General features: G+C 37.6%; 1 protein-coding gene across 1 annotated transcript; it reads right to left on the bottom strand.

Annotated features, from left to right (window-relative positions):
- Window positions 1-5,637: 5,637 nt before the first annotated feature.
- LOC143031089 (uncharacterized) lies at window positions 5,638-9,953 on the bottom strand. The gene is made up of 2 exons (XM_076194506.1): window positions 9,784-9,953; window positions 5,638-7,396 (listed from the first exon to the last, which is right to left on the bottom strand). The coding sequence occupies exon 2, from the start codon at window positions 7,182-7,184 to the stop codon at window positions 5,643-5,645; it is 1,542 nt and encodes a 513-aa protein (XP_076050621.1). The 5' UTR covers window positions 7,185-7,396; window positions 9,784-9,953; the 3' UTR covers window positions 5,638-5,642.
- Window positions 9,954-11,903: the final 1,950 nt, after the last annotated feature.

Here is an 11,903-nt window from a genome sequence, read left to right as displayed (position 1 = left end):
AGCGGTATGTCTATATCAACGATATCCTATATAATCCCATCTATAACGCGCTTCGTTTTTGTTTTATATCTTGTTTATTCATATCATCTATACTCAATTTTCTCTATTCACTATTCTATTTTACTTTTTCGATTGGCAATTTTCATGCAACTTAGTGTACACTTTAAACCCACTATCGGAGAAATATTATCAGAAGCATCTGTAGCACTCTTCAGTCGAATGATAGTCGAAATATATGGATCTCCTGTACTTCTGATATTATTTCTCCGATAGTGGGTTTAGAGTGTACATTTAGAAATGTGTTATAATAGTACAGTTTCCCTTTATTACAAATATATCCTTCCAACTATTTTACATCTCTTTTCCTGGCAGTGATTAATGAAGTTCTTTCACGTCTCCCTCATCTTTACTACACAATTTGCATTGCTCTTCTTCCTGGCGTTTCGTTTTCTACTGTAACAGATTCGTTTGTCATAGTATGCCCTTTTTTATTTCTGTTTCCCATTCTCTATAATTTTCAGTCCACTATTTTTCTATTTCTTCTTTAATTTTAGTGGTCTTTCGTTTTTATTGTATTTGGTAATTCTTTTACTTCCAAAATTTTAACTGTATTGTAGTAGTTTTAGTTCGGAACGACAGGACAAATGAAAATCAACACAAAATATCTAATCTCTTTCTTTTGGTAATTAGCCACAAGGTGCGACACTAGAAGTGTCACATGAGAAATATAGGTGAAGCTCGGACTAAGGCCACAGCTTAGTGGAGCTTATGGTTGTAGTTGGACGTGGAACCTAACGTCAGCGAGGCGGTAGCAGATGATGACGGCGAGGCTCGATGGGACGGCTAGAAGATTGGACGAGATGTTGTTGTGTGTGCTGGTCGGTACTGTTCTGCCCATCTCGGCGAAACGCCGACCTTTTAAGGGAGGCTGGCGGGAACGTGAGGAGCTTTCCAAGTTCCTGATTGGCTGACCGCTGGCTGGCAGGGACACCCTTGCGAACTACGCTTGCCAACTACAGGAACTTGGAAAGGCTAGTTCAGAAGATTTCTTTGATCAGTGTGTGACGGGTCGTAGGATGCATCACGTCACTACAGTATCTTTAATTGATCTTGTTCCATTTGCTTTTCTTGTCCTCTATGTATTCCCACATAAAAAATCATAATATCTGACATGCATACATATGTACTTTGGCCTTCCCACTAATTGATGCGTGCCCCATTTTTTTCAAATCCCGTTTTAAATTTTCTGCATATAATCTATATTTCCTGTTAAGTTTATTGCGTTTCAGGTAGAGTCAATCTAGTAATACTATAATTCATACGTCTTTCCTGTCAACATTTGGTTGCAGTTATTGATAATCGCCGAGTTTCTGCGTTTTATTTTCTTTTGTTCGACTCCTTAACGGCGAGATCCCCACGGAATAAAAATATTCTATTTTTCTAAAACTGCCTTATATTCTCACTTTTCTTAACGATATCTGGTAAATTATTATAATGACGATGTTTTCAAATGAAACTTATATTCCTCGGAAGGAACTTACGACTGTATTCTTAAAAAAAAAAAAATCCTTATATAAATCCTTGGAAGGGAAATATTTATATAAGAAACTAATTCTTTTTAAGGATTTATAAATGATATACATAAGGAAATATATTTTTTAAAGAATACCACCGTTACTTTTTTTTAAGAACCTAACTGATGTTCTCAAACGTCAGGTCACTATCGAACCCCAAATCTATATAATGTATTTCCTCTAAAATCATATATTTACAAAATATGGTTAACCAATTAAACTCCGGTGACAAGATTCTTGTCATTTGGCCAAATAAAACAAAAAATTATAAAACACCAAAATGTTTGATCAAACACCAGAAAAATACGACGTCAGTAGGGAGATTTTAATGTTTGACGTTACGACCCTTAGGGTCTTGATCACAAATCTGAATTCTGAATTCCTAGGAAAGACCACCAGCTTGCGCGGGATCGGTTTCTGTGGGAGGGGAAGAATGTCTGTAAGAAAATGAAAAGATAGTAGCGTATAGAAGAGGTCTATTGCCACCGGGCGAATTAGCGAGCGATTTGGGTCAGTTTGTGGTCGTGGCTCGGGAGAAATGGACTGGGAGCTTGGACGGCGGCGCCGACGCTGGGAGTAGGATTAGGGTCACCAACAAAAGTTTGAAAATGGTAGGAGGCGTAGTAGTAAAGGTGGAAAAACGGAAAAATCTTTAGTGGGAGGTAAACTAAAATGAGATGTAGTATAAGAGAAAGTTGGAAAGGAAGCGAATTTTAGTCGAAGAAAAAGTAAGTGTAGATGTTTGTGCGTGTGGTGTGGCTATGTTCGTGAGAGGTGTGTGTGTGTGTATCTTACGGTGAGTAGAGTTCACTTCCCGCGTGTAGAGCGCGTTCCTGATAAGCCACAGGTGGGGCCTGAGTAGCCTGCTTTTCCCCAGGTTGGGTTTAAAATCCTGTAGAGTTGATCCAGTGGCGGTGGGGGGGGGGGGCAGGCGGACTGTGTAAACCCGTCTGCCGACGTCAATGAAGAGGTCGGCCGGCAGCAGCAAAGGAGATATATCTCCTCGCCACCACCGGCGAGCGTGTAGAGCGCGTTCCTGATAAGCCACAGGTGGGGCCTGAGTAGCCTGCTTTTCCCCAGGTTGGGTTTGAAGGTCAGTAGAATTGATTCAGTGGCGGTGCGAGGGGGGGGGCAGACGGGCGGGTGTTGTACGATATCTTATTTGGCCAAATGACAAGAATCTTATCATCAGAGTTGAATGGATTAATCTAGTGGATGTTGTCAATTACCTTGGAAACATGGTTCCCCTACAAGAAAGACCTGGGGCTATAGTGTGATTGATTAATTGACTAATACTTATTTCTGAGTATTCAGCAAGGGTGATGGGGGTGGGGGGATTACTCCTAGGTGGCCATTTCTTAGAGGGTGGTAAATCAACATTTTGGTATCTGCATCAAGAGCACCACTACATGTATATTTAACTTTTGTAGACTATAGCAAAATATGAGATTTTGTAGTATATACTCCTGATATGTCATTACATCCCTGATCCACATACTCTTCTTTGCAAATAATTCACTCAAGATATTTATTGTCCTTTTACCAAACATCTGGAATTAGTCAATCTAGTGTCAAAGTGGTTCATTAACCCATTCAACTCCGATGACAAGATGTCTTGTCATTTGGTCAAATAAAACAAAAAATCATAAAACACCAAAATGTTTGATCAAACACCAGAAAAATATGACGTCAGTCCTCGCTTCGCTGCAAGCGAAGCGAGGATTGACGTCATATTTTTCTGGTGTTTGATCAAACATTTTGGTGTTTTATGATTTTTTGTTTTATTTGACCAAATGACAAGACATCTTGTCATCGGAGTTGAATGGGTTAAGTAGTAAATATTTTCAGCAGCTGATTAGTTTTCAAGGTATTCTTGGAGACTATTCATATCCTAATGTTCATGATGGTGGTAAGGAACTAAATAAATATGTAGTTGAAGTCAAGGAAAAGAAAACATCAGTTTATACACATCTTTACTTATAATCGAAGTTTACAACGATTATGAAGGTGCATTCAGCTTTCAAATAGAAAGCCATAAAAAATTAAAATTAATCCTTTTTACAAGTATTTTGCGTCATGATGCTCATGTCGCTTGGGAGGGATGGTAGTTTACAATATAGACACAGATGTACTTACAGTACCATAAAAGATATATGTTTCAATTAAATAATAGGAAAAGCTTGACTGTTGAGTATCAGAAGTGAAATACTCAATATCCAGATGTTGCTTTTCTCTGCGGTGAACATTTTATTTCAGGTCTGTTTGGCATTAATATGAATTTATTCTGAATCAATCATGGCACCCAGCTGAAAGTGCTTCTGTGATAAATCAGATAGTGGTTATGTAGCCTAAAGTAAAAATCTAACTGTTGTTCCTCTACTCATCTATACCATTAAATGATTATTTCTTTACATAGCATATGATTTCGACGAATCGTTAAGAAAAATTGGGTCAACTGTAGAATTCATACACTGATCAATTGTAGAGTCCCCACCTCAACTACACTCAGTTGTAGAATCTCCCCCCCCCCACACACACACACTGATCAATTGTAGACTCCCAACCCCAATCCTGTCCTCTTCACTTACTGAATGGCGCTGATCCTTCCGGCATATAAAATGGCAATTCCTTCTCCCCATTTTTTCTATTTGTGCAGCCATTTTTCCTATTTGTTTCAAGAAAATAAGCCGTCAAACCTGGAGTGGGAGCTGTATACCTTCGTGACGTCAACAATAAAGAGGTTTCTCAACAACATGGGTGCCCGTGCACCTTGTTTACATTTTGTAATGATGTCACACGAGAACCCGTCTATAGTGATAAAGTAATGTACAATCACTGCTATTTGATGGGTACTAACTACCATAGTAACTTTGTGAGACCAACATGTCCTGTACTTGTATTCTGAGGTGTAGTTTAACAGTTTTATTTTCTCAGTATTTATTCATCTACTAATATATATATATATATATATATATATATATATATATAATATATATACTGTATATATATTGCAGAAGGACCCAATGACAGCTCCTCTTAGTGGTGGTCCTGCATGGACAGCAGAGTTGTCCATTTTCAAAACCTACCAATCCCTTCTCATCATGAAGTGCAGCCCTGATGGGCTGACAATAACTTTCCACACCAAGCTCAATATCCATCAGTTTCAACTATACCTCTTACACCTTTTCACACATAGAAAGCTGACCACAGGCGACTACTCCCCCTCTCCTACTGCTTTCTGCTGGAGATACATAAAGTCACACAGACAACAATCCACTCCTCCAAGACAGATCTGTGGAAGAACCCAAGGATTGCTGCCGGCCACTGTAGGGCTGCATTTTTTCTTTCCCATTAGCAAAACTCACTGCAATAATTATTTTTGTTCTTGTACATATCAAACGATGTTCCACTCTATGCATAATATATTGGATTCAAGCTTAAATTACAGTCCCTCAAAATTACCATAGATGTCATTGACCTTAACCACTTCAGTACGAGTAAAATTCTTGTGCGCAACACCGGCTGCCATATGAATGATGTATCACACTACTCGCATCATAAAATATAAAGTCATTGCTGTATTACTCATTCTCTTTTACTCTGAGTAATAATAAACACAGAAAATGTGACCAAACCAGTTTACAGATTCTGGTGGTAACTCGTGTACAACTACAAAAATATAATCAAGACGCCTATGCCGGCATCCTCGTGTACCCCCTCACGTCTCATGACGCCTACGTAGGAGTCATCATACCGAAGTGATTAAACATTGCATTTTCTTATCCTTGTCAATTACCCAAAACCACTCCAATAGTTTTCTAGAACTTATTAAAACATCTCTCATATATAACAACTTTGAAGCTGCATAATTGTTATGTCTACTTAATTACATCCACAATTCTTTACACATCACACCTACTTTGAAAGTAGGAAGATTTAGGTATGAGGCAGTATATCTTCTGGGTTTTGCATACAGTAGATCTGAGCTCAAATCAACTACACATGTCTGCTACTTTCTTTAGTTCAGCAAGCACATAGGGGCAAAGATAATAACCTTTTACGGTCACACTAGGAGGGCTTCTTTCCTGTGTGTGTCAACGCATGTCTTTTGAGACTACTCATTCCAGGAAAGGCTGCATCACACAGGCTGCACTGAAAAGGTTTCTTTCCTGTGTGCAACATTTCATGACATTTCAGATTATACTTTCGTGAAAAAGTTGCATTGCAAAAGTTACACTGGAAAGGCTTCTCTCCTGTGTGGGTCATCATATGAGATTTGAGATCACCTTTACGTATAAAAGCTGCGCTACACAGGTCACACTGGAAAGGTTTCTCTCCTGAGTGGATCATTATATGATTTTTTAGATCACTTTTCCGTATGAAAGCTTCAACACAAAGGTCACACTGGAAAGCCTTCTCTCCTGAATGGGTCATCACATGCCTCTTCAAATCTCGTTTTCCTGTAAAAGCTGCATCACACAGGCCACATTTCAAAGGCTTCTTTCCTGAGTGTGTCATCATATGTTCTTTGAGGTCAGAATTTTGTCTGAAAGCTGCATCACACAAATGACAGGGAAAAGGTTTCTCTCCGGTGTGGGTAACTACATGCCTTTGGAGAGCACCCTTTCTTGTGAAAGCTGCACTACACAGGTCACACTGGAAAGGCTTTTCCCCTGTGTGGGTCATCACATGATATTTGAGACCAGTTTTTCCTGAGAAAGACGCACTGCATTGGTCACACTGGAAAGGCTTCTCTCCTGTGTGGGTCATTGCATGCCTTTTGAGACCTCTCTTGTCTGAGAAAGCTACACCGCAATAGTCACACTTGAAAGGCTTCTCTCCCGTGTGGGTCATCATGTGATATTCAAGAGCACCTTTACGTGAAAAAGCTGCATCACACTGCTCACATTGGAAAGGCTTCTCTCCTGTATGTGTCATTACATGTCTTTCAAGCTTACTCTTTTCTCGAAAAGCTGCATCACAAAAATCACAATGGAAAGGCTTCTCCCCCGTGTGGACCATCATATGACTTCTGAGTTTACGTCTTTGTGAGAAAGCTGCACTGCAAAGGTCGCACTGAAAAGGTTTCTCTCCTGTATGTATCATGACATGATATTTGAGATCAACCTTTCGTACAAAAGCTGCACTGCATTGGTTACATGGGAAAGGCTTGTTTCCTGTGTGGTTCATCATATGATTTTTTAAATAACTCTTTCGTGTAAATGTTGCAGTGCAAATGTCACATTGGAAAGGCTTCTCTCCAGTGTGTGACAACACATGTCTATCAAGATCATTCCTTCCTGAGAATGCTACATCACATAGACCACACTTAAAAGGCTTTTCTCCTGTGTGGTTCATCATGTGTCTTTTGAGTTGATACTTTTGCTTGAAACCTGCATTACACTCTTCACAATGGAAAGGCTTCTCTTTAGTGTGGGTCGTCAAATGCCTATTAAGGTCACTCTTTCCTACGAAAGCTGCATCACATTGGTCACACTGGAAAGGCTTCTCTCCTGTGTGGGTCATCAAGTGATATTTCAGACCACTCTTTCCTGAGAAAGTTGCATTACACTGGTCGCAGTGGAAAGGCTTCTCTCCTATGTGGGTCATTTCTCGTTTTTTGAGATCACTCTTTTCTGAGAAAGTTGTACTGTAAAGCTCACTTTAGAAATAGTTTTCTTCTGTGTTCATCATAATCGGAGATAACTTTGGAGAGAGCAACACATGACTCACATCAAATCAGGTTTCTATTGAATGATGTGTTATAATAGGGAATCTGTTGGTACCTTTGCCAGTGAAATATAAATGGTTACATTGTTGTCCTGTAAGAGATGCAAAAATCTGTCATTTTTAATACTTGACACATTCAATCCAAACAGGTGATTCTGTTTATTATATTTGACTGTTTTGAACATGTAATATTGGGAGTAAGGACATTTCATACACAAATCTCCTTATACACAGGTCATCCCATACCCAAAAGGAAGAAGTTTACCATTTTGTTTACACAGATACCCAATGAATAGTAAAGTTCTTGGTTGAGAGACTGTAAAGAGAAACCTAAAACAATAAATTCTATGGGACTAAAAGACTTGTGTCATTTCTACTTGGAATACAGCTGGGTTACACAAATTTTTGTTTCTTTCTCTGTGAGTGGGACAGTAGAGATAAGAAAAAATATTATGAAAAGGTGTGGATTCACATATTTGAAAAATAAGTTTCCTAGTGTAAGTGACACAAAAATCAATGATGGTATTTTTGTTGGACCACGCTCCACAGATTAGGGAGCTGATTGGGGACCTGAATTTTGATGAAGAGCTAAATGATCTTGAAAAAGCTGTATAGCTGTCATTTAAGAAAGTTTGTGCAGATTTTTGGGGGAATCAAAAAGCAAATAACCATTCTGAAATTGTAAAAGATCTACTGACGTCCTACAAGGCCTTGGGATGCAATATGAGCCTAAAATTCCACTTTCTAGACCGTCACTTGGGTAAATTTTTAGTTGTGCACACCTATGCAATATAGCAATAGAATATCAATCATTAATTTTGTAAATTATAATACAGCAACATAATATATGTTTTTCTTGGCAGAAATCAATAACAAAAAAAGTTGCTAAAACTAAACAACTAACAAAGTCATGGCAGTTGATGTGCCATGTTTGTTTAGATAGATGCTGGGGTCAAAGAAATGAAAGGATGACATATTTGTCGATTCTAACCTAACCAATTTTAAGTAATTCAGTACCTCAAATTCTAAAGATCATCCAGGTCGTCATCATCGTCACAGATGCTGATGGCCTGATTATAATTGTACCTTAGGCAATTAACAGACGATGGCAGAACCTTGTGTTCTCTCGTAAGTCCAAGGAACCCCTACTATCTTTGTAACAGCACTTATCAATGTCACCTGGAGTTGGAGAATACCTAGTCCACAATGTGAAAGCCATAGTTTATTGACAGTGACTGGACTGGACAGACGATAGCAGGGCATCTGTATCATATCCTACTGACTTTGTTCGTTAGAAGATTTGCTCGTAGCAAGTTTTTTTTTTTATTATTTTATTTGTGCACAGCTACGCAGTATAGCATTTGAAAATTAAATATTAATTTTGTAAATTATAATACATGAATGTAATATGCAATTTTCTTGGTGGAAATAAAAAACAAAAAAACCTTGCTACAAGCAAATTTATTAATGATCGAAGCTGCTAGGTTATGGTTTGGATGCCATGCCAGTCCAGTCACTATCAGACAACGGCTTCATATTGTGGACCAGGTGTTCTCCAACTCCAGGTGACATTAATAAGTGATGGTACAAGGTACAATAATAATCAGGCATCCATGACAATGATCCGGATGATCTTTAGAATTTGAGGTACTGAATTACTATTCCTAAACATTGGTTAGGTTATATTGGTTAGGATACATAGGTTTGCTTAGGTTAAGTTAGAATAGACTAATTCATCATCCTTCATTTCTTCAACCCCAGCACCTATCAAAACAAACATGACATATTCAACCGCAGTGACTTTGTTCATTATAAAATAGGTTTTAGCAACTTTTTTGTTATTGATTTCCACTAAATCATATATTACATTGATGTATTATAATTTACAAAATTAACAATTAATTTTCTATTGCTGTATCGCATAGGTGTGCACACCTAAACTTTCACCATCACTTGGACTTTTTCCCTGCAAATCTGCACCATCAGTGATGATGAGCATGGTGAAAGGCTTAACCATGTTCTGAACAAGGAAACCCAGCATCAATGAAAGTGGAGCTCTTCAAATGTTGGCTGATTACTGTAGGACACAAAATACACTTGAAAATCATAAATTCCTACAATTAAAAGGTAAGTTTCATTAAAATATGAGCCTAATTTATTAGTTATCATTGTTTAAAAACTAATATGCTATCATATGAAAATATGCCTGATAGAACAATTCTGAAAACATTTGAAATTAGCAGAAAAAATCTATAAAGTTCATCTTTTGCTTGTGGGACAGATACTTTAATAAATTTTGTTGACTAGTGTAATCTGAATCTAAGACACTTGCTTGACAACCACCTAGTGATTATTATTTTTTAATGTGTTTACAATTTTTATCGCTCTTCTTGATCTCGGAAATATTCCAAGTTTCAATGTTTCTTGCAACCCAATATCTCCATCAGAAACTTTCAGTGTTAATTACAATTAGCAATACCTTATGTTATCTGAGGAAGTTTCTGGATGTAGGTTAAATTACTTAAGTACTAAATGAAACTTCAAGACCTATTTCTTCGATTACTTCCTGTAGATCCCGTTGAAAATAACACTAATTCATTAATCTAGCTACAATCCTTTTCATTGCGTGGTGTTGTACTTTTGTAGCGGTATGTCTATATCAACGATATCCTATATAATCCCATCTATAACGCGCTTCGTTTTTGTTTTATATCTTGTTTATTCATATCATCTATACTCAATTTTCTCTATTCACTATTCTATTTTACTTTTTCGATTGGCAATTTTCATGCAACTTAGTGTACACTTTAAACCCACTATCGGAGAAATATTATCAGAAGCATCTGTAGCATTCTTCAGTCGAATGATAGTCGAAATATATGGATCTCCTGTACTTCTGATATTATTTCTCCGATAGTGGGTTTAGAGTGTACATTTAGAAATGTGTTATAATATTACAGTTTCCCTTTATTACAAATATATCCTTCCAACTATTTTACATCTCTGTTCCTGGCAGCGATTAATGAAGTTCTTTCACGTCTCCCTCATCTTTACTACACAATTTGCATTGCTCTTCTTCCTGGCGTTTCGTTTTCTACTGTAACAGATTCGTTTGTCATAGTATGCCCTTTTTTATTTCTGTTTCCCATTCTCTATAATTTTCAGTCCACTATTTTTCTATTTCTTCTTTAATTTTAGTGGTCTTTCGTTTTTATTGTATTTGGTAATTCTTTTACTTCCAAAATTTTAACTGTATTGTAGTAGTTTTAGTTCGGAACAACGGCAGGACAAATGAAAATCAACACAAAATATCTAATCTCTTTCTTTTGGTAATTAGCCACAAGGTGCGACACTAGAAGTGTCACATGAGAAATATAGGTGAAGCTCGGACTAAGGCCACAGCTTAGTGGAGCTTATGGTTGTAGCTGGACGTGGAGCCTAACGTCAGCGAGGCGGTAGCAGATGATGACGGCGAGGCTCGATGGGACGGCTAGAAGATTGGACGAGGAGATGTTGTTGTGTGTGCTGGTCGGTACTGTTCTGCCCATCTCGGCGAAACGCCGACCTTTTAAGGGAGGCTGGCGGGAACGTGAGGAGCTTTCCAAGTTCCTGATTGGCTGACCGCTGGCTGGCAGGGACACCCTTGCGAACTACGCTTGCCAACTACAGGAACTTGGAAAGGCTAGTTCAGAAGATTTCTTTGATCAGTGTGTGACGGGTCGTAGGATGCATCACGTCACTACAGTATCTTTAATTGATCTTGTTCCATTTGCTTTTCTTGTCCTCTATGTATTCCCACATAAAAAATCATATCTGACATGCATACATATGTACTTTGGCCTTCCCACTAATTGATGCGTGCCCCATTTTTTCAAATCCCGTTTTAAATTTTCTGCATATAATCTATATTTCCTATTAAGTTTATTGCGTTTCAGGTAGAGTCAATCTAGTAATACTATAATTCATACGTCTTTCCTGTCAACATTTAGTTGCAGTTATTGATATTCGCCGAGTTTCTGCGTTTTGTTATTTTCTTTTGTTCGACTCCTTAACGGCGAGATCCCCACGGAATAAAAATATTCTATTTTTCTAAAACTGCCTTATATTCTCACTTTTCTTAACGATATCTGGTAAATTATTACAATGACGATGTTTTCAAATGAAACTTATATTCCTCGGAAGGAACCTACGACTGTATTCTTAAAAAAAAAATCCTTATATAAATCCTTGGAAGGGAAATATTTATATAAGAAACTAATTCTTTTTTAAGGATTTATAAATGATATACATAGGGAAATATATTTTTTAAAGAATACCACCGTTACTTTTTTTTTACGAACCTAACTGATGTTCTCAAACGTCAGGTCACTATCGAACCCCAAATCTATATAATGTATTTCCTCTAAAATCATATATTTACAAAATATGGTTAACCAATTAAACTCCGATGACAAGATTCTTGTCATTTGGCCAAATAAAACAAAAAATTATAAAACACCAAAATGTTTGATCAAACACCAGAAAAATATGACGTCAGTAGGGAGATTTTAATGTCTGACGTTACGACCCTTAGGGTCTTGATCACAAATCTGAATTCTG

This window comes from Oratosquilla oratoria, chromosome 12, assembly GCF_046742065.1.
Source record: "Oratosquilla oratoria isolate Oo_2021 chromosome 12, ASM4674206v1, whole genome shotgun sequence".
Lineage (NCBI taxonomy): Eukaryota > Metazoa > Arthropoda > Malacostraca > Stomatopoda > Squillidae > Oratosquilla > Oratosquilla oratoria.
Note: the sequence above shows the minus strand (reverse complement) of the source record. Positions and strands in the feature narration are given on the sequence as shown.

Excerpts from the sequence above, each read along its gene's own strand:
- LOC143031089 (XM_076194506.1), bottom strand. The coding sequence starts at position 7,184 with ATGACCCACATAGGAGAGAAGCCTTTCCACTGCGACCAGTGTAATGCA.